We start from the raw sequence: 23,853 nt of genomic DNA on the forward strand, positions 1-23,853 counted from the left end.
AAGAATATAATGCTGTGTTAAAGCAATAACACAGTGTTGGTGTGTACTTTAGAGGCAAGCCAAATGTTCATTCAAACCATTTTAGAAACCCTTGGAATGCCCTGAACTCTACGCATTGGCAGCCTGGCTCGATTGATTTTATTGTTCATTCAACTTAAGTGGGCTTTTTGCATCAGGAGTAGAGAGAATGCATTTGAACTATCGAGCTGTGTCAGTTAGCCAAGAACCCAGGACTCCTGATCTCAAACACTGAACAGTGCCTGATCTGCATCTCAGCTACATTTGTATCTTGTATGTGTCCTTGACAAATGCTCCCTCATCTTCCTTCTTCCTTCCTGACCCACATGTACCCTGGCATAGCCTCTATAGCTAGTCAGCCAAGTCCAAAGGTGTGTGTGTGTGTGTGTGTGTGTGTGTGTGTGTTGGGGGGAGTCACCACAGTGACTAAAGAAGCCTGATATAGTTGAATAGAGACAGAAACAGCAGGAAAATAAATTTTTTTGCCTAGTATATTGTTGCAAGCTTTTCTTGGACTTGAGTTGGAGAAAACTGGCAGATATGAGTAAAGAGAAGTACTGCTGGGTTGGAGAACCAACAGAAGGCCTGAATTTTTCTTCTAAAATGTCTTTTCTGTGACTTTCAGGTGATCGTCAGTACAATCATCCAATCTTAAGCAGCGCTACCCAGACCCCTACACACGGTGAGAGCTGGTCGTGAGCATCCTGTCTGCACGTCAAATGGCTCCATTCCAAGGACGGGGGAGAAGTTGGAGCCATATGCCTGCCCTCCTCCAGGCTACATAGCTTCACTTTTCCTTTGAGACCACTGTCCCCTGGATGTTTGCGTCTTTGACATCAGAAGGATTTTTCTGCCATAAAAAAAAGAAGAGAGACCCTTTCTCAACTCATTTATATTCGTAATCTCTATAACTTCTTGGATTTACACATCCCATATGTCCATAGCAAGAATGTTAATGTGCTCCTTAGCCCAAAGCCGGTAGATATCATTGACAAATGAAATAAGACCTAGTTGAACAATCTTAACACTCCCCTCTCTAATTAAGATTTGACAAAACTCAAAATTGATTTGAGATTTACCCTCTTGGCAGTGAAGAGGCTGACACTTGCCCAGCAGGGGGCTGTTAGTAAAGGGACAGGAAGTGGTAAGAACACCTTCCCCTGTCAGGTTCTAATGTCCTCCCTGAAGACCACAACTGAAAATCTGTATCCCCTGGAAAAAAAGTATCTGATGTCTCTCTCAAAAGTCAGTAGAATAGAGAATAGCCCTGTAAACTGTGACCTGCCAGTCATGCTTGTCTCTTTACTATACAAGCTTAAACAAAATAGTAGTAGTAGTGGTAGTAATGATGATGATGGTGATGATGATGATGATGATGATGATGATGATGATGATGATAATAATAATAATAATAATAATAATAATAATAATAATAATAATAGGTGTTTCCTGAGTGACACACTAAAAACAAAGATAAATTTGAAGCCAGCTTTGATAGTACAGGCTTACAGTCTCAGATAATAAAGGAAGACGACGCAGGAGGATTGCCAGCTCAAGGCCAACCCGGGAAACTTAGTGAGCTACTGTCTCAAAACAAACCCAAAAGCTAGCTCAGTGGTTGCATGTTTGCCTAGCATGCAGGAGGCCCAGTGCTTGTCTCTCATCCTGCAAGAGAAGACTGAGGGAAATTGGACAGCTCGCCATCCTTACCGTCCTTAAGCTGTATTACACAGCACCTCAGCACTGAGGCTGGGGTACACCTGGATTGGGAAGAGAGAATGGGGTACTTAGACATGCTTTCTCAGCACCGTGGGCTAGTGGACACCTTTAGGAGAGCAGGAACATAACTGGAAGTTTCTGGTAGGAGGATATAACCGAGAAATTGTGGGGACAATTAAAAGAGGTTGATGACAGTTTTAATGTTGATGGTGGGGGCAATAAGGAAGACTGAGGTAAGAATTGAGAAGGTATAGTGAGTCAAAATGTATAGCTCAATGGAGAGCCAAGAGTATTTGGAAGAATGGAGGCTTGGCTGTGGATACCGTCTAAGGACTAAGACAAATAGCCAGCATGCAGGAATGGAATTCGTGATGGGGAACTTGAACTTGAACGTAAAGAATCTGCGTTGACCGTGGAAGATGCAAGAAAAAACATTCTGGAGGTAGTGTGAGGCTGGAGCTGGGGATGTTCTCATCAGTCTTTGAAGGGAGTAACAGAAGGCTGGAAAGTGGGGACTCTCTGTGCAAGAATTCTGCAACGGGGGAAATAGAAGGCAGAGACAGAGAGTCTGGGGGTGCTGTGGGGATCTGTGAGAGGGAAAAGGAGCCAGAAGAGACAGACGAGGAAAGTGCCCACGTGTTCGGTAACATTCTGGAATGAACAACCACTGAGCTGAGCCTCCTTGGGAAGAGCCAACACAAGCATAGGCTCTTGAGTACAAACAGAGGGACTGTCCCCAACTCCACCTCTTCCTGTCTCCTCTCTCCCAGCTGGGACAAAGAGATGGGAATAGAGGTGCCCCAGTGTCAGTTCTTGAGCAGCTTGCAACACAGTTGAAGTAGAACTTGCCTACCTTCCTTTCTTGGATGGTACCCCTTTCCCCATACACACACACACACACACACACACACACACACACACACACACACACACACCGAAGAATGAATAGAATAATCAGGAAGGCCTGAAAGACCTGCGTCTACTTGATCAGCCCCAAAGCATTCACTAGATCCTTAGCTTTGCCATGCAATCTGAGAGAAACAGGAAAATTAGAAAGCGGGCCGACTGATGCAAATGGGGATACCTGATGTCATCTGAGATGAACACAGTCAAGTCATATCAAATCATTAGAGGGCAATCAGTGAGGTACTAAGTATAGGGTAACTGAGTGATCAGGGATAGTAGGAGGGAAGAGCAGATACCACTGAGGAATGACAAAACGTGACAAGGTTGCGCTCACACGCCTTTAATTAAGGAAAGATGTGACGGAGGACAAAATAAAGCAGGGCATCTCATTAGAAGACAAGCTGGATGAAAGGAGGCTCGGGCATCCCTGGTCAGGACAAAGGGCAAAATGTTCTTGGCTCGGTGGTAATTTCAGAATAAGTGGTAGATGACAGCATATAAACCCACAGCCTTTGGAAGAAGGAGAACTGAGCAGTGACCTCAGTGGGAGTAAGATGCCAAGACTCAGAGGGAACCCAGTTCTTCTCCAGCATGGTGAGAAGGGAAGAAACAAGAAGCCGTGGGTTAGTGGCTATTAACCCAGCGCAGGGAGCAGCGCTCTTCATGCCCACTCCACTTGCTGGCATCTGTCCTGGTCTATGCCAGGGAGGCTCTCTCTGTACAGCATGTTCTGATCTCTTGGGATACAGAGCATCCCTCACCCCCTCACATATGTACGAAGCTGGCACAAACACCAGCTTATTGGCTGAAATCCCCTGGCTCAATCCCCAGTTCTGGGGGTGACAATGCAGGCAGGGAAGGAGAGAGAAGCCAGGAGTCCCCATGCCTGGGGCAATCCTTGGATACAGCCTAGGAAGGCCTCTCTCTCTTCTCTCTCTTCTCTCTCTCTCTCTCTCTCTCTCTCTCTCTCTCTCTCTCTCTGTTTCTGTCTCTCTCTCCTTCTCTCTTTCTCCCCCTCCCTGCCAGGGATAACAGGATTCTTGCATTCTATAATGTGGCACTCTCTGCCAAGAGGTATACGAAACAACAATCCACCTATACATCTACATCAGCTTAGGGCTTGCCCCTTCTCAGAGCATCTTTGGCTTTGAGGAGTCCCAAACAAAGAGGACGAATAGATAACACAGCCAGACTGACTGCTTTTCCCTACTCATTTTGGGACTGGGATCACTATCTCCCTGGACACTAACTGTTGACTTTTTAAAAAATGGTTCCTCCTCCTCATGTCAATCAAGCATCAAGGCATTTTGTCCCCTCCCACTCACCCACTCATCATCATTTGTTGACTCTGTTCACTATTCGTCGCTACTCCTCTCTTGACTCTTTTCCCTGGGACTGGCAGTGAACCCCACTCCATTTTGTCATTGCTGACTTTGGAATTTCAGGATTTATCTTAGGGAAAGTGGGAGAAAAGAGGAAGGTATGATAAGCAGGTTTTACTCAAGGTTTTCCCTCTGGGAGCTGAGAAATTCCCAAGGCAGCCTCTCAGTGGCTCTCAGAGGCTTGCCCACATATGGAACACAGAGAGGCTTAGAGGAGCTGCCCCAGAGGTACATGGCACAATGGATTGAAAGTGGATTGCAGCTGCAATGGGTTTGGGTCCTGTACCCAGCTACCCTGTGGTCACTACAGCTCTCTGAAGTTGGATTAGCTGCACATCAGAATTAGATCAGCTATTAGGATGAGGCAGTGCATTCGTGTATTGGGGGGTTTTGGTTTGGTTTTTCAAGATGGGGTTTCTCTGTGTAGCCCTGGCTATCCTAGAATTCACTCTGTAGACCAGGCTGGGTACAAACTCAGAGATTCACTTTTATAGACCTCTCTCTCTCTCTCTCTCTCTCTCTCTCTCTCTCTCTCTCTCTCTCTCTCTCTCTGTGATAAAACTACACAACCACCACCACCCCAAAATTGAGGAGGAATGGTTTATTTAGCTTACACTTCCACATCACAGTCCCTCATTGAAGGGAGTCAGGACAGGAAATAGGAGCAGAAGTTGAAGCAGAAGCCATCAAGGAGGAGTCTTGCTTACTGGCTTGCTCTTTCATGGCTCACTCAGCCTGCTTTCATCTACCATCTAGGGTGATGGGTCCAAGAGGAGCACTGACTGCTCCCAGTGAGACAGATGCCCCCACATCAAACATCCATCAAGAAAATGCCTCCACAGACTTGGCTACAGGCAATCTAGTGGAGGATCTTCCCAATTGCAGTTTCTCTTCTCATGGGACTGTCACTTGTCTCAAGTTGGCAAAAGTCTAGCTAGGAATATGTTATTTCATTGCATCTGGTTCAGTTTTCATCAGATAGACCAATGATATATCTGGAGAAAAAAAACTGTTGTTGAGTGTCCCAATTGAGTCCTCAAGGACTGATCAATATCCATGGGAGCCAGAGGCAACCAAGACAATGCCCTCCCCCACCCCACCCCAGATTTTTGACTAAAGGAGTTGAGCAGGGGGAAACTGAACCCCAGCATTCCCCACTGGGAACTCTAGTCGGGAATGGAGGAGAAAGTACAGAGAAAGCTTGGCCACTCTGACTTCAGCTACCTCTGCCTTTCTGTTCACTCATGCCATGCCCTTCCTTTGCAGAGAAGCCACGGTTGAATAACATCCTGACGTCAGCCACCGAACCCTACGACCTCTCCTTCTCACGCTCTTTCCAGAACTTAGCCCACTTGCCTCCATCATATGAATCTGCAGTGAAGACCAACCCAAGCAAGTACTCATCTCTGAAGAGGCTAAGTAAGTCAAGGCTGTCTGGAGTTGAGGTCTGTCTCAAGGGTCTCCAAGTCATCCTCCTCTGTGTGTCACATACCCAAGGGACGAACTGTAGAATCCCAAGAGCCAAGGAATGAGTTGTACATAGGATGAGGAGAATATACAGAACCCTCTATTTTCTTGTGTTGCCCTTAAACCCGGTATTTTCATAGTTAAGAATGATGCTCTAAGACCCTGAGGCCCTTGTCCTCTATCAGCTGTACTTACCACTCAGGTACCAGCTTGCCAGGGGCCTTCTTCAAACCACGGGCATTCCTGTGTGTTATTTCCTGTAATAGAGGCAGCAAGGGCCAATAAAACCATTCTAACTGAGCCAAGACCATCTCAAGGACCCAAGCACACTTCTCATGTACACACCTTAATATCATCACTTAAGACTGGTTTATATGGGGACCCACCTCTGCTGTTTGACCCTGAAATGGCTGTTGGCATTGATGGGTTTAACACATCAAAATGTCAAGAACATTTAGGGACATTTTTTTCTTTCCTGACCTGACATTTCTCTATGAGTGAGTCTATACCCTCACACGTGTGTGTGTGTGTGTGTGTGTGTGTGTGTGTTTTGAGGATGGCACACAGAGCCCTGTGCACGCTAGGCAAGCATCTGATCCCTGAGCTCCTGAGCTACACTCCTAGCCCCGCAAGTGTCCTTTGATGGCTGCCCAGCTTGATTGGCTCTCCACTGCCAAGCATGTGTTTAACTTCCAGGGTAACTCACACTGGTAGAAGTCCAACCCTATCTCACCTACCTACCGAGAAATGTTGAGTCTTTATAGCAACAAGTGAACATCTCTGGCCACCTGAGATGGCCAACGGGTGCCCCAAAATGAGAAGATGGGGTTCAATAGGCGCCCCTAACTCTGAGCCCTCTGAGGAGGAAGTGGCATGCTCACACAAAGGAGGAAGTCCCAAAACCTGCCTGCAGGAGGCCTCCTTGCTGAAATCTGGGACAATGCAGCCTTAGCCGTGCCCTGGAAAAGGTCAAGGATCCATAGGGCAATTCTGGGAGAACCTTCTAGAACAGGAGTCCAGAACAAGATGCACACATAGTATGGCTACAGCCCACTGCCTGGTGGGCACAAGGAGTACGTGCGGGCTGATGATGTGGCTGTGTGTGGGCTGGATGCCCATGTGTTGGCTGCTTGCACGTTGGCTGTTACTCCAGAGAAGGTGTTACTAGGTTCCTAGGTTACCAGGGAAGCGTTTCACAAACGCCTCCTAGACGAGCATGCTACTTTATTCTAACAGAAGCTGGTTCTGAGCCCAGTTTCCATAAGGAAGTGCTCTAGCCACCATTGGGAAGCTGTCAGCTCTACCTGGGTGCTGTAGCAAGACCAGAACCCATATGGCGTAGGCACAGCGGACAAGCCATAGGAGTACCTTGAGCTTGCCACCAGCTCCGCTGTGAGCTGGGTGGGGAAGTCATTTAACTTTCCCCCAAAGTGGTCCCTGAAGGAGAAACAGCATCTGTGGAGCCACTGCATGTATGGGATCTGGGGGAAAGGCAGTGCTCCTGAGCATCTCTCACGGGCCCTCGAGAGTTGGTTTATGGATGCAGTGGAGGAGGGAGTTAAGGTCAGCAGCCTGAACTCCCCTCACCTAATCTACTAACTAAACGGGGTTTGGTTGCATTATCGTTGTTGTAGATTTCCAAGTCTGTGGTTGAGCAAGAGGGCGTACATGCCCACGCCCACACCCACACCCACATTCCCCTCACTCCCTGAGTCAGTCCAGGCTCACCCATCACCACCCATCTCTGTCTCCTTACAGCGGACAAGGAAGCTGACGAGTATTACATGAGGCGGAGGCACCTGCCAGACCTTGCAGCCCGTGGTACCCTCCCCCTCAACGTCATCCAGATGTCTCAACAGAAGCCTCTGCCTCGAGAACGGCCGCGCAGGCCCATTAGGGCCATGTCCCAGGACAGGGTCTTGTCCCCACATCGGGGCTTGCCTGATGAATTTGGCATGCCCTACGACCGCATCTTGTCTGATGAACAGCTGCTCTCCACGGAGCGCCTGCACTCCCAGGACCCGTTGCTGTCCCCAGAGCGGACCGCCTTCCCGGAACAGTCGCTGTCGCGGGCCATCTCGCACACGGACGTCTTTGTGTCCACGCCGGTGCTGGACCGCTACCGCATGACCAAGATGCACTCCCATCCCAGTGCCTCCAATAACTCCTATGCCACCCTGGGCCAGAGCCAGACAGCAGCCAAGCGCCATGCCTTTGCCTCCCGCAGACACAACACAGTGGAGCAGCTGCACTATATCCCAGGCCACCATACCTGCTACACAGCCAGCAAGACCGAAGTGACCGTGTGATCGGAGTGTGGCCTGGGCTGCTCGGCAGAGCGAGCGAGGGCAGGACAGAGCAGAGCGGGGCAGGGGTGAGGAGCACCGCATCCAGCCTTGCTCTCCGCCCTTCCCAGGTTCACCCCCATTGGAGCTGGAGGTGGGCTGCCTTTATCCAGAAAGCCATACCCGCAGGGACATGGCACCAAATGCCTGGTCCAGCAAGCACAGGCCCAGGCTCTAAAGCCCTTTCTCCCCCAGTAGAATCCCCCCGCAAAAGAGAAGAGTGATGAGGCCCACATCTTTCCTATCACTCAGTCCCTGCCCTGCCCCTTTCCTGGGGGACTCAGCGCGGGTTCTGCCAGTCAGTGGACCCTCTCTTGAAGGTAATCCGAAGCTGCCTAGGTTTGAACAGCCAGCCAGCCAGCCAGAGGGTGCAGTCAATGGGCTGACCAAATAGGCTACTCGGTCTTCTTCCTGTATTTAGAACCGCATCACAGAAATCTCTTAGTGCCTAAAAACTGCCTGCTCGCTCTCAGCCAGAGAGCTGCTGTGTCCATAAGCACAATATGATTCTCTTCTGCCTGCTGGAACTCTGGTCTTGACCGAGTGGCTCTTCCCTCGCTGAGCCCTGCCCCCCCACAATAGGGAGGGGTCCCCTCCTCCAGCTGCTTGGATGCCCCTGCCTCTGTGCTGTGGGGGCTGTGCTCTCCCAGCCGTCACTGTTTTCTCCTCAGAGCTCTCTAGAGCTTTAGCTCTTGCCCCCCACGAGGGAGCACTAGCTCTTGGCCTCCAGAGAAGAATAGCTATGGGTTGTCAGGACTTTAGAGGTTCCTTGGCAGCGGGCTGATTGTCTCCCCCACTTCCTCCAGGCCTCTGGGTCTGAACTAGGACCGCCTCTCAGGCCTGCCTTCTTCACCCAAGCTCTGCTCCCTGGAGGCACCTGCAGTGGGCAGACAGCTAGGGTGTGGGAGGCCACTGTGACGCCCAGGATCTCAGGGGCTCACCACTATTCCCATTTTCTAGGGCTCTGCCTGCCCCTCACCCACGAGCCTCAGGCAGGACAGAGGCAGAAGTTTCCAGATAAAGACAGAAGAAGCTTAGCCCTCAAACAGGCAGAAGCTCTCTGACGTGGTCATGCTGGAGCCTGCCCATTCTTTTCCACCATCTTTGCTCACTCCACCAGCCCTTTCCTGTTTAGAAACCATTCTCTCTCCCTCTGCTCCCTCCCTGACCTAACTCCCCACCTTGCCCCCCTGCAGTTCCATTACTTTCCTCAGACCAGTGGATCTAAAGGACCAAGGCCCATTGGCCCGATGCAAAGAAATAGTAGTAACCCGGGTTATTGCTCTGGGGGCCTTGTTCCTGCATATGCTTGGGCATAAGGCAGGGCCACCTTAAGCTCTGTGAAAGGCCCCACTGCCAGCCCATCTCAGCCCCTTCTTTGCCTCCAATTTGAAGGTGGACAAGGTGTGACCAGCTACTGGGAAACAATCAATGAGGGCAATCCTGCTCCCCCAGGATAAGGAGAAGGAAGACAATGAGGTTCCCCACCACTTCTGAGGTCGAAGGCACCTCTCTGGGACTGGGGAGAACTGGTCCTAGACTGTCCGGTGGAGGGATGTAAGAAATGGAACCATTGCTTACCAGGCTACAGTAACGATGCCCTTTGGTCAGATTTTTATATCTCCTCCGTTCTGCATGGGTAGCCCTTAAAAAGGGAAGCGGTGAGAAGCTTAGATCTGTCCTGGTCATTTTTAATCTAGCTTGGTTGACAAGCCACAGAGAAGGCAGTGGACGGCTTCCCCTCACTGCTTTCAAGAGCTACAAGCTCTCCTGAGCCCTTCCCCAGAATCCCCCTCTGTGAGCAGGAAGGTTCTGCATAACTAGGAAGGATCAAAGCTGGGTCTTCCAAAAGCAGTCCTCAACCTCACCTCGGAGGGTGTGTCGCTGGCACCGTGGGGCTAGGAGGCCCCAGACCATCCTGTTTTCCTCTCCACAGAGACACAAACCTTCTTAAGGGCTGGTCCCCACAGGTCTAAAAGCATTCGTTGTAGAAGGTACAGCTTACAGGAAGAGAGAAAAACTCTCAATTTGAATAGAGAATGGCTCACTTCCAGAAGCAAAGGCAGGTCTCACAGCTGGTCCCCTCCCAGCACCCTGTAACTCTCTAACCCTTAGCTTGGTCCCTTGTGCTGGTGGGAAATGAAAAGGACAAGATTGTGGTGGGCAAGAATCCCCTCCCATGTGTTTGTACATCCCGTGAAGAATCTTCCAGACACCAAGTTTTCCAGCCCTTGAGTAGAGCAAAATCTTAACCCAGGCTCTTCCCCCAGCCTTGGCTCTGACAAGGTGTCTATCTGTCTGTCTATCTTCCTGCCTGCCTGTCTGTCTGTATGTCTCAGGGGTTGTTTGATAAGGTGATTCCAAACTATTTCTCATCCCTGCCTTACCACCATCCAGTATAAAATACCTGGCATCAGTTACGTCAGAAAATTCTAATGGAATGTTTGCTTCTCCTGAAGGTTTTTCTTCTGTTTCACCTTTGGAAGGAAAGAAATAGTAACAAAGACTGAAGTCTACAGACTAATCCAGCCCCTGCTCCAAACTCCGGAAAACTGTGTCTTAACTGGGACGTGAAAACACAGTTACCCCTCCCCCTCCACCTTCAGTTTTGCATGACTCCATTTCAATTACCTATAGACAACTATGATCCAGAAATATTTACATTTGTCTTAACTCTTAAGAGAGTCTACAATCACATAGCTTTTATTACAGTATCTTCTTATAACCTGTCCTATTTTATTATTGTCAATATCTTCCTGTGCCTAATTTACAAATTGAACTTTATTGTATGTGTATGTACACAAAGAAAAACACAATGCGTATAGAAAGAGTTTGGTACTGTGTGTAGTTTCAGGCACCTATTGAGGTTGTTGGATCTTATCCCTCAATGATAAGAAAACAAACAAACAAACCACTCGATCCCATCAACTCGTCCATCACCCCAGAACCAGCTAGCTCCATTGCTATATGAAGCCACTTGAGAGTGTCTGGGGCTGGAACCCAAGTCACTGCTTCTACACCTAGCAAGCTAGTGTCCTCTGTCACATAGGAGGGCCATGGCTCCCTCATGGTAAATACTCATATCCCAAGCAGACCCACTGTTTGTTTTGTTCTTCATGCATGTCTCCACTTCCCTGGATTTGGGTATGTACAGGTTTCACTTGCCCAAATGTTCTTCCTTCATCATTTCTCTCCAGCATCCTCCAGTGAACTCTTGGCTCCATATACTCATGAGCCACAGAGGCTTGCCAATAATTCCTTAACCTCCCAACTGGATTTTGACCCTCAGAACTCTGCAGGGTCTCAGGCAATGCCTCTCCCTTGGGAAGTTCCAGTCCTTTCCCCGCCCCCCAGCTGAGATCGCTCCCCTTCTTTACATGCTCACTGCTGTTGTAACCGTCTCTGCCAGTTTCCTCTTGACATCCTCTTATTTACCTCCTCAATCATCAACCTTCCTCCAGCTCTGTGGTCTTTTACCAGGTCCTGCTGAAGTGTCTAGTTTTAAGAATTAGAGCTCTTGATGTAAACTGTGGATGACTCTGACATTCTTTGAGTCCTTTGTTTGCCTCACTGATTTGTTATGCTTCCCCATATGGGAAATGATGCCCCAAGGTTTGAGGTCATTGGGCTTCCCAGATGCCTCTGATCTCAAAGAGGAAAGGGAGAGAGCTGCCTGGTTAGAGGTGCCGTGGCCCAAAGATCAGCTTTGATTCCTGCAGCCATCAGACTCAAGAACCTCTTGACTCAGACTGCTATTAGCCCGGAGTCTTCTGCTCTGGCCAAAGATTCACCCCTTTGATGCTTGTAGCTCTTGCTTCTACTCCAACACCCTTCCTCTAGTGGACGTCACAGATTTCCCTTCATCCCAAAGACACAAAGGACCTTGTAAGTCTCCAAGTGTGGAGGAGTAGTCATCCCAACATCTGCCACCAAACTCGACCCATTGCCTTTGGAGAGTTCTTGACTGCCACCTGCTTCATCCATCATGCTTTGCACAGATGTATGTGGACTGGACCCAAGGACATAGTCTGAAAGGGCTGCCCATTACTTAGACCCTAGAAGGCACCTGCTGTGAGAGGAGCAGGCGCATTAGCTCCCACACATCCCTCTGAAATCCTCTCTAAATCTGAGGACCTCTGGTGTATTTTCAAGAGGCTTGCTGTGCTTTACTGAAGTATTGTCAGGGCTTAAGTGTTACTTTTATAAGCAATGCACTTTAATGGTAGGTTAAACGTGAAAGAAAGTTCTTTCTGGCCCCTCTCTTTGATTTTGGAAGGTGGCATATCAAAGAGGAAAAAACAAACAAACAAACAAACAAACAAACTAGGAATGAGGCTCTAGAAACGTGGCTTCTAGATCTGGCCTCTGTCTCCATCTTGCCCTGTGACTATAGGCAAGTCACATTTCAGTTGAGTGGCTCAGTTTGCTCACCTAAAAAAAATGATGAGCTTTGGCTAGATGAGTGATCCCCCAAAGTTTCATCCAGCTCTTACACTCTAGGGTTCTCAGTCTCCTCCCTTTCCCTTCTTTACATCCATTCCCACTTCAACTGAGCTGCACCCGCCATATGCTGCCTGCCCTTTGATAACATCGTCAGAGGCCCCAGACAAACACCAGACTCCTCACCAGATTTTGGGTGGAACCAATGGGTTTGGTCACTCTTGGATGTTCTTGTATGGGAGAGCTAAGGCCTGACCACTCACCAGGTCACCAATCATGTGTCTCCGAAGCCTCTCATATAAACATACCTACAACACCTGGATTTCTGTTGCTGTGAAAATCTGAGTTTGGAGTTTTCATTTTTTGATGTTGTCCTTATAGCTGGAGGGAGGTGATTCTAAATTCAGAGAGGGGACAGGCTGAAAGAGGGTCTAAGAAGTTTGACCATGAAGGTTGGACACAGAGTTTATATTTAAGGTCAGAGAGGAAATTTGTCCTACATCCCAAAGGAGCATACTTGGCAGAAGTTCTGTGTGGCAAGGGATGTTATCATATCCCACACCACAGCACGCATCCTGAAGATCACATCTAGATGCTGAAGCTCCATCTCAGCTGGAGAGGACGAGGCGCCATCACCTGGGCTTCTGGGAGGCCGGTTCTTACCCCCATCCCAGTATTTTTGTGGCCTCTCTTCATGAACCATCATCCTCCCCATGAAGGCTTGCAAAGCACCAATGAAAATTCCAAGTGAGTGTCATCAAACACATCTTGTAAATCGCAAACACATTATCCTTCCATCATTCAGAAAAAAAAAATGCTGTGTGTTTGCCTAACAGCCTCCCTCATGTGGGAGGAGAAGACGCTGCTCAACTTTGCTGCCAATCTCCATGGCCCTCCAATGCCACTCCACAGAAGGACCCATCCATTTGCTTATTAGTGGCAAATACGTCTCTAGTCCTGTAAACTCAACTAGACATTTTGTAGTAAAGAATTCTTGAAACTCTGTGATAAGAGGCAATTCTTACTGTAACATTTTTAGTTTGGGGACACAATTTCCTAAAGGGGGGGTTAAGGAACATTTTTACTCATTAGCTGGATTTATGGATTCTATGTTTATTATATGGTAGTATTATGAAAAGTACCTTTCTATCCGTACCTCTACAGTTTCTCTGTCACTCATATGCCCCCATTACTGCTTCTGTACAAATTCATTCGCCTTCCCTGTCAAAGCACACCCTATATGTACTGTAAACAGAGGTTGCTTTAGTAAGATTTAGTCTTAAGGATTTTTTCCACTTTTGTCAGTAACAGATATTTATGGATCAAAAAAAAAATAAAGCTGTTTCAACATAACCTGTGTGTCTTAAAGTAGCCACATGCTTATACAGTTAAAACCAAGGCCATGCAAAAGCAAGGAAGGTCATGGGCGATAGCTATAGTCAGGAGAAGAAGCAGGTATCCACCACAGAGAGTTGCTAGGGAACTTTGGATGTGATGAGATGTTTTAAATCTTTATATGGCCAAGCTCAGTGGTACCTACATACCTGTAATCCCAGAACTCAGGAGAATGATGCAAAAGGATTGAGTTGAGTTTGAGGTCAACCTAGGCTACATACCAAATTGTCTCAAAAAACAACAATGAAATCTAGGTTGCGGTGACAGCTGCAGAACAACATAGATCTCTGAAATCAGCTATAATGTGTAGATTTATGACCGCTGTAAACATGAGGGCAGAGGAATGCAGAAAAGTAGACCCTGGACATTGTGTCACCTGAGAGTAGAGCTGAGCTTCCCAGTGCTGTCCATGCGGATCCACTCTAGCACCATTAGTCTTAAATATCGGGTTTCAGTTTTATTTTAGCATTAGTTACCTTGGCTGAGCAGGTAAAAGGTGGCTAAAGATCTGTGACATTTAACTTAGAACATCAAAAACTCACCATGAAAATTGATTCAGATTTGCAGTTTCGTTCAAGACTCTTTCTCTGGATGTGGCTGTGATATTATTTTCTTTGGCCCATGCTTGTTTTGTTGCTAAGGCTGTTTGTTGATCACCAGAGCCTAGAAGCAGGCTGAGCAAACAAAATGCTGCCTGGGAGGCCATTTAGGCTACCCCACAAGGCAGCGTCTCTGTAATTTCTAGAATCCAGGGCTCAACATATGCTAATCTTAATCCTCCAACTCTCCTGCCTTCCTCCCTGGGGGCATTGGGCTGCTATGTTTAAATCCTAAGCCAGACCTGATGTTACAGGTCTGCAAACCTCCACTACTCAGGAGGCTGGAGCAAGAGCATCAGAAGGGAGTTCAAGGTCAGCCTGAGCTAGAGCTTTCTCAATAGTCAATATTATTACTTAGTTAATGAGCTAAGGACATATCCCATTGTAGGGCATTACCACACATTTTGCCCTTGGTTCAATTCTGCAAAGAAAGTCTTTTATTCTTTAGCCCCGAGAGTTTTTAGTCCCCTGAAATGAGCACAGTGTTGTTTGCTTCTCCTGGACATGGTAGCACATACTCCCAAACTTGTTCATTAATCATCACTCTCACCGATGCAGCACCATCTCTTCTTTCCTAAGTCAGTCTCCAACACAGGACAACTCACAGCAAGTGAACACATGCACTGACACACATGTGGAAATATTTGTAGTCTATATTCATCACCGAGGTTTTCCCTGAAACCTCAGGGAAAACAAATTTTTTGATTGGAGGATTCTTAAAGAAGTAGAATTTCATCTTAATGCTTACACATACGTTTAATGACTAAATTATAGTCCTCGAAAGAAACTCTCTGGGGACTTCCCTTATTGAACATACAAAATTAATAAGACATGCAATTAAATACACATTCAAAAACTGACCTTCCTTCTTTCTTTCCTTCTTTCTTTCCTTCCTTTTATTTCAGTATCATGCTGGGGCCACAGGGCAAACTAGCTTGGAACTCGCTAGTAGCCCACTGATTGAACTGGGAATCTTTCTGTCTTGCCTTCCTGAGTGCTAGTATTACATCCCTGAGCCTCTTCGAAGCTCAATTTTTTAACTTAAAACAAAACAAGGCAACATATAAACCAAAACACCCTCTGAAATGCTTCTTTATCACAATATTCTATGTTTCCATAGCTTCTCTAAAACTTTTTAGAAAATAGTCAAGGGGGAAGGGAGGGGGAGAGGGAGGGAGAACTCATAATGGTGTCACTTACAAGGCAGTATCTTTGCACTTGTCAGCATATCCACCCTTGTATAAAAAAGAAGGTGATTTTGAATGGTATTCTGAGGAAAATCTCATTGGTTTGATTTACACTTACTGTCATTGTCCTTGGTGGTACTAGATTTGAACTAAGGTATGTTCTAATGTTAAGCAAACAGTGAGTGTACCACCATGTCACATCTTGCCTACATTTTTTCATTTTTATTTTCAGAAAGATTCTCACTAAGATGCCCAGCCTACCCTTGAACTCACTGTATCACCCAATCTGGAATCAAACTTATGAATCTCCTGCCTCAACATCCTGAAATAGCCAGAGTTACAGGTGTGTACTACTATGTCAAGCGTATTTAACTTCTTATGATTTCTCAAAACCTATAACTTGACCATTAGAGAAATCCCAAAGTTTTGCATTTTCACAGAAAGTTCTAGACTGTTGCCCTGACGTTAGAGAGAGAGCTTATCTCTGTGTTAGAAATACCAAGAGGAGAAGTATTGTCATTTAACCTCCAGGCTTAATCTCAATTCAAACCCCAGTTAGAATGATAGATAGCAACTGTGACATACCATGACGCTTACGCTGTCATTCCCTATGAGGGTCTCTTAAGGATTCTCCTTTGGACCACACAGCAAGCTATTCCCATGAGTACATCATAGCATCAGTCTCCATAAAGGACATTGGCCTACACACTGGACTTCATTTTAGATTCTTAGAAAACAAACCCTCTAAGTGGGGTTCATCCCCACATGCTCAAGAGCATGTGTCCACCCAGAACACATGCCAGACTTTTTCAGCTGAAATTCATGCTGGCACAGCCCTAGGATTTGCAGAAAACAAGATCCCTACATGACTCTATATATGTTAAATATTGAGAAGCACACCATTTTGATTTTTCCTTTTTTAGCATTGAAAGTGTATGACCATATGACAAGAACGGCTTTTAGTTCTGGCAGTCGTCAGAGTGGTTTACGTAGTGTGATGATTTTGAGTAAGCAGCTTTAGTGAACAGATTAAAACAAAAATGAGCTTATAAGGGACAAGTATTTAGGGAACAAAGAGAAAACTGAGGCTTGACGTACAAATTACCCACAAGAAAGTTTGATATAAGAGAAACTATGGTGACTCTTGAGGCTAAATTGGAACCTTCCAGACCACTCGCCTATGACAAATGAGTCAGATGCAGAAAGAAGGGAGGGCCAAGGCTACAGATATAAATGGAGGGATAGGAAGATGGCTGGGCATGCTCAGATCTGCTCCTCCTGTGCTTCCTGGGCAGTAAAGGGGCAGCCATCTTGGAAGAGAAAGGGAGGGGACAGTCCAGGGTGGATCCCTGGAGAATCCCAGTCATAGTGCATGAGGTGAAGCATCCGAAGAGCATGAGCGGGACCGACTGCGATGACGTGGTACTGCCTAAACTTCCTCCAAACACCATAGGATTATTTTTCACTCATTGTTTTTCTAGGTTTCTGTGGTGCTTCAGAACCCAGAAATAGATAGGATAGTTGATATCAACAATGTTACTGTCACGGGGAAAAGGAAAAACTACAGGGTCTAGCAAAGACTACTAAATGGCAGTCTAGAATGACTCGAGTCATTTCCACTCATGTCTTCTTGGCTGGAACTGTTTATACAGTCCTACCCCACCATAACAGAGCCGAGAAGTAGGACTCTACCATGTTGCAGGAAGACAGAGAACAGAAAACATGGAACGGACCACTGGTGAGTACCGTGGTTGGCACGCTGTGTTTGCAGATAAAGGCCAGGAGTTTACAGAGGAAACAATGCCTTCTGTTGCCAAGACAAACCCGTCTGAGTTATTTAAAAGCAGGCAAAGCTTTCTACAGCTGACTTATTACATCTGGGGGGTTCATCCACTTTTATTCCAAGTCGGTTACTGATGTCTTCTTATTCAGGATTCATTTAATGGTAAAAATTCTTATTAAATTACTCAAATTGGTTGAGGAAAATAATGAGAATTTCGTCACTATTAGTAGCATGGGATATAAAAACTTCTCATAAGACATAAGTCATCACAAAAGCTAAGAACTTTCCTCCATTCAGCTCTTGACAGTCTTTTTCCTCCCACTCCCAAGCCAAGCACTGTCTTTTCTCCAACTCCTCAAAGGTCTAGCTTTTACTTATATATGGCTTTCTCAGATGGTTAAGCTGAACTGAAATAGTAGCTTCAGCAATTAAGCCTCAATAACTTTCCCTACCTAGCCCTTATGGCTAATTGCCTCAAGTTCTTTCTCTAAATTCCAAAATTACTGGGAGAAAACACAGAAGCCTCTAAGATTCACTCTGTGTGTCCATTTCCTATTTATTTCATAACAAAATGCTCCTAACTTTATTTTATTTATTTTATTTTATTTTATTTTATTTTATTTTATTTTATTTTTATTGAGGAGTAAACCTAGGCCTCATACCAGGCAAAGACCTCACCTCTGAACTCTATATATATCCCCAGCCTTAAATGTCCAAAATTAATGACAGCTTGCTGATTATTGTTATCATGATTCTGAAAAAAACAACTAAGGTTCCTTGAGATAGTTCTGAGCTGGGTCTATTATGGCTGCAGTTAGATGACAGATCACTGGAAGAATTATAAATCCCTCCTCACTCCCATGTATGGCTGTTAAGGTAAGGTGTCAGTTAGCCCTCAACCAAGGCTTCCCATATAGTATGCTGACAAGGGTCCTTCCACAAAGGCGTCCTCATAGCATGGGAGCTGGGTTCTGGTAGCAAATGCGCAGAAAGAGCAAGAGAGCAGGCAGGTGAGCGAAGCACATTAAGAGGATGAATCTGACAGGACATCTGTCCCTTTGTAATGATGTGCTCCTCAGAAGTCATGTAATATGCTCTCTGAGTCACACGTTGGTTTGAGGTCACAGAACACAGGCTATGGTGTGAAGGGAGCATAACAGAGTTATTCTGAAAAAGGAAGTGTGTTGATGGAAGCTATCTTTGCAAATAAAATCTACTACATTTTGTGTCAAGTGTCTAACCTTGGTGCCAGTTAGTAGGAAAGGCTTATATCACTCACTCAAAAATAGCTGCAAACATGTAGCCCTAAAGAGGTTTCAGAAAAATGAAATGTGGGCCTGAGACCCACGCTGAACAGATCCTTTGTAGAGGGGCACCCTCAAATTGTTGAGAAAACATCCATAAGAGAACAGCTTCTCTTCTGTTCTGTCCCAGGACCCTGGAGAGGACAGTGGCTATGACGTGCATGCAGCCGACTCTGTCCCTACCACAGGGTGAGGATTTTAGAGTGTGGTAGTGCCCTTTGTTTGCCTTTGTCCATCTCCCTCCAAACCATGCCAACCACAGCGGTAACCACCCTTTACTCTGCCCATGGGGAAAAGGCAAACTAAGACCACAGGAAGAAGTCTTTGTGAACTTGACTTTCAAAATAGACCATTTCAAGTGCAAAGACTGCCACATGCTTTCAAAGGCCTTGCAGCAGAAAGGAAAGAGAAAAGGCTTGTTTTTAACGTCTAAACACTGATCGCTGAGTAGCAAGGAGTCAAACTTGGGCGGCTTGAGGTTTTACAATAAGCCATAGAGTGGAGAGCACATAAGATACGAAAGAAACATGCGCAGCTAGTCAAGACCAAGAGGAAAGCCTTTTATGCTTGGAGTGGGGAATCCTGGAAAGAATCATTGAAAAAATAGAGAGATGACTCTTTCAGAGACTCCCCACCATGGTCAACCATCACAGGGTGAGCTCTCAATGATGAGAGTAGGAAGAAGTGGGTAACAGAACTTTCCAGATAGATTAGAAGATCTTCAGGCAGAATGGGCCTCTTAGAAGCAAATTCCTGATGACGCCCAATGTCCATAGGAAGGCAGAGATTAGAGCATATAAACTGTTGTAAGCTAGGACCGCACGAAGGGATGGTCCTTGACTCTGCCACCAAGGCCTCACTTTCCTGTCTGGCACTTTGAAACATGTCTCCAGAGTCATCTCAGAGCTTACAGCAGCAGCACACTGCCACACATACAAATGAAAACATGTATACCTGTGCAATTGCATTTGTCCAAAGCTGCTCCATGCATATCCTGAGGCCCAAAGTCTTTCAGCAATGGCTCTCACAGTGTTTTGTTTCAGGGCCTCTTGTTACACTCTTTAAAAGTATCAAAGACCACAGTGAGCTTTTTGCTTCTTTAGCACAGACTGTATACAATTACTAATATTTGAGATTAAAAATGCAGAACATTTAAATTTTATTTATAAAAGCCACAGCCAGATGGGAGGAACAAGTCTGATGTTCTATTACACAGAAGTGTGATTATAGTTAACAATATTGTAATGCATAATTCAAAATAGCTTCAAGAGACAGTTTTAAATGTCCTCATCAGAAAGAGATGGATAATGCTTGGGATGATGGAGAAGTAAGCATCCTTCTGTCAACATGAAATGTATAAATGTAAATGTACTGGGACATTACACAATAAACTGTACCCCATAAATATGCGTGGCTTTGATCTGTCAATAAAGATAAATGAAAAGAAAATGTATTTATTAGTTCATCTTACAATAACAATGCAACAATGATGTGTTAACACGAATAACATATTCTTGTGGAAATTACTACAATTTCAAAAAAGCAAATTAGCCAGAAGTTTGAAATTGTCTTACATTTTTCTTCAACATTGTTGGGTGTCTGGCTTCCTAGAAAACTATTGGATTCTGGTGTTTGCTGGTGTGGTTAGTCAGCTGCAGCATCACAGACTGTAGCACATTTCCCCCGGAGCAGCCTGCAGAGCACAGAGGCCGGGAGAGCATCCTGACAGAGGAAGAAGAGAGAATTTGCCTCCTCTCCGCTGTGCTGTACAGCCTAAGGCAAGCCTGTGTTCCAGGCTGGAAGAAACTTGGATTTTATAGTGATCTGAAAGCTAGCAATCATGGGTTGCACTCAGTCTTAGGTAGACAAGTTACCATACGGCTTCCTACTCTACGGAAAGCCTGGAAAGCAAAGGGTGGCAAGAAGGAGTAAAGTCACTTATTGGTGGTGCACTGTGTTTCCCTTGCTTGCTGTGTGAAATGTGTATGAACCCACTTGGTTTGGGGCCTGTGTGGAAAGAGAAATTTTATACTGAAGACTTCACTAGAGGAACATGCTGCTATCAGGATAAGAAACTGTTTGGTATGGTTGATGAAGGGTAAGCAGGATTTCCTATATTAAAGGCCAAGTTTTCAAAAGAGAACAGGATAGGATGGGGGGTAGGGGACATGATGCGCAGACATCTGGCTTCTTGCCTTATATTGTCCTGGCCACCACCCTGTGTCCTAAGCATCTCCTTGTCATGGACTCTAATCTTAACCCATCACTGTAGACAAATGACTCAGATGGGATCTCAGCTTCAGGGACTGAAGCTTAGTTAATTACCTCAAACCCAGGGGTACCCAAAGCCACATGCCACAAAAAATGGAGAGTGAGTTCAGGCAACAGAGGGTGCAGTGACTGCTCACATGCATTTGGTGCTTGCTGTGCGTTGGCACTACCCCAAAGCCTTTCCATGCATTAACTCAGGTAACCCTACACCACTTCATACTGGCAGGGATTACCACATGCCCCACCATGAAAGGCCATCATCTCATCCTAAGGACAAAGAAAGGTAATTGAGAGGCCACAGAGAGCACAGAGGCAAGAGCAAAGTTATGCTGCTTCAGAGAGACAACCAGAGCTCTAAGCACTGAATGAAAGTTAAGACACCACTACTAAAGGTCAGGTGCACAGGAGCATAGTGGAGGTATCTGGAGATGCCTACCAAATCCTGGCTGCCCTAGTTAGGATTCTGTTGCTGGGATAAAATCATGACCAAAGGCAATTTGAGGAAGAAATGCTTGATTTTAGTTTACGGATTATAGTATAAGTCCATCATGGAAATAAGTCTAGGCAACAGCTCAAGGCATGCAGGGATTGACACAGAGACCATGGAGGAACATTCCTTACTGGCTTGCTTCTCCTACTTGTCCTCAGCTAGCTCTCTTATACAACTAAGAATCACTTGCCTAGGATGGATAGCACTGCCCACAGTGGGCTGGGCTCCAGTCAGTTAAGACAATATAGCACAGTGTAGTGGATATAAACATGTTTTTGTTTTGATCCCAAATGTGAGACGGGGAACTACCATGTGAGAGAACAGGTGATGTTTATCCACTAAAAGACAAACCACCTAATGTCGGGGCCTGGTTTTGCCAGCTGAAACACATCTTAGTACAGATTCTGAGAGGAGAGATATATATGAGCCCAAACAGGAAGCTGGGGGCATTTTGGGGCTTAGTATCATTTGGCTGTTCAGTGCTCCACTTCAAGATGCTCCTAGAGAGACCCACTCCAGAGAATGTTTCAGAGTTCCTGGTTCCAGCTGCTGTTCCGGGTTCCAGCAGCAACTTTGGTTGAATTGCTGGTCTACTGAATCCTGCCGAGTACGCCACGATAGTCACTCCCAGGAACTGAGATCTAGGGTAGGTGGGTTGGAAGGGAGGTATAATCATCAATGAACCCCAAATGAAGTAGGGTTTTAAAAAGGTCACAGCCTACAGCACAGGCCAATCTGTTAAGGGCAGTTCTTCAATTTAAGTCTCTCCTCCAAGCTGTGTCAATTTGGCAACCAAGATTAACCATTACAGAAGGCTTTTCTTTTGCTTTAAGTTTTCAATGTTATCCCAAAACAAAGGGGATTGTAAGAGGGAGATTGTGAGAGGGAGATTGGACTACAGAATGGCGCCCTTTCTCAAATACATACAGAAATGTATTAGGCAGTCTATGTATTAGACAGGGTTCCCCAAAAGGATGGGAATGGTAATATATACTGTGGAGGAATGCTAAGTGAATGTATCAACCATCAATAATGCGTTGTTTAGCCAATCAGCTGGGCAAAAAGGCAGGAAGTGGACGGCAGGACTTCCTGGAGGAGAGGCGAAAAGTTTTATGGTTGGAGAGGGAGGAGGATTTTGGGACAGTTGGAAGAGGACGGTGGGAACTGGACGTGGACCAGCCCAGGGGTCATAGTGGTAAGTGTTTGGAATATATGTATGTTATAAGGTTTAGAGTAGTTTGTTTAGTTTAGGAGTAGATTAGACTCAGTTCAGACTCTGCCTGGTGAAGTGGTGGCAGCTTTAAAGGACGTTTCAGTCTCCCTGTGTCAGTTATTTGTTTTGTAGGCCGAACGGATACAAATATATATATTTGCACACACTCTAGACTGGGTGTGTGCATAAAATGTAAAATAAACAGCCTAGCAAACCAGTTGTCTTATCTAATAGATAATGAGAATCCATCCAATTTGTATAACTTCATCATATATATATATGGGGGGGGGGCATTAGAGTGGCTTACAGTCTATGGTCCATGTAGTCCAATAGTGGTTGTCTGCCACCAAAAGATCTAAGAATACAGTAGTTATTCAGTCCACAAGGCTGGATGTCTCAGCTGGCTTTCAGTATTTCAGTATATGCCAGAGTGTTAAAGAAGTGGGCTCTAACTCCAGTTCAGGAAAGGGCTTGCCATCGAGGGTGAGAGGCAGCAGGCAGAGAGAGCAAGCTTCCTTCTCCCATGTCCTTTAGTAGGCTGCCAGCAGCGGGTGTGCTCTAGAATAAAGGTGGATTCTCCCACCTCAGAACGATCTGCATTAAAGGGGGTCTTCCCACTTCAAATTATTTAATTAAGAGAGAAAAAATCCCTCACAGGTGTGCTCACACACTTATGATTTTAGTTCCAGATGTAGTCAAGTTGACAACCAAAAATAGCTGTCCCACTCTCCATCACTGTTCTTGTTTTCAAATGTAGACAAATAAAATGGTTAGCAGTAGACAAGATATATCACAAATGCCATTTCCATATCTGATTATGATTATTATGGTATGTACCATGCTTGACAATCTAGACTGAGTGTGTGCGTAAAATGTAAAATTAACGGACTAGCAAATCAATTATCTTATCAATCTTAAGTAACGAGAATCCATGCAATTTGCATGACTTCATTTTTAAAAATCTATAGTTTCTACTTTTCTACAAACATTAAATTTGGTTCATACAATAACTACTACATGCAATGTTGAAAAAATCACAAAATTGTTACATACGAATGTACATAAATGTGTGCATCAAATATGCCTAGGAAGAAAATTTCCCAAATTACTAACTGTGATAGTGAATGCAAGTGGTTTTTGAAATAGTTATACTTTTATGTGTTTTCCAAAGTTTTATGATGAACATATATTACATTTTAATAGAAACAAAGATATTTATTCTTTTAATTTTTGAATGGAGTAGGAGTAGAGGGCTTTCCCTTAGCAACAATACCACACACTTCTGGAAAAAGAGCAGCAAGTGTTCTTAGTCATTTTTGGCTGAGGCCCCTTCT

General features: G+C 45.6%; 1 protein-coding gene across 1 annotated transcript in view; it reads left to right on the forward strand.

Annotated features, from left to right (window-relative positions):
* Positions 1–12,114, forward strand: part of SHISA6 (shisa family member 6) — a 295,836-nt gene extending 283,722 nt beyond the window's left edge. Inside the window, exons 4-6 of the mRNA XM_084764705.1 lie at positions 644–700; positions 5,292–5,444; positions 7,251–12,114. Of these exons, the coding sequence (XP_084620831.1) occupies positions 644–700; positions 5,292–5,444; positions 7,251–7,801 (761 nt within the window). The 3' untranslated portion in view covers positions 7,802–12,114. The remainder of the gene's footprint in view (positions 1–643; positions 701–5,291; positions 5,445–7,250) is intronic.
* Positions 12,115–23,853: the final 11,739 nt, after the last annotated feature.

Source organism: Acomys minous (assembly GCF_964271855.1).
Source record: "Acomys minous genome assembly, chromosome: 16".
NCBI classification, from domain to species: Eukaryota; Metazoa; Chordata; class Mammalia; order Rodentia; family Muridae; genus Acomys; species Acomys minous.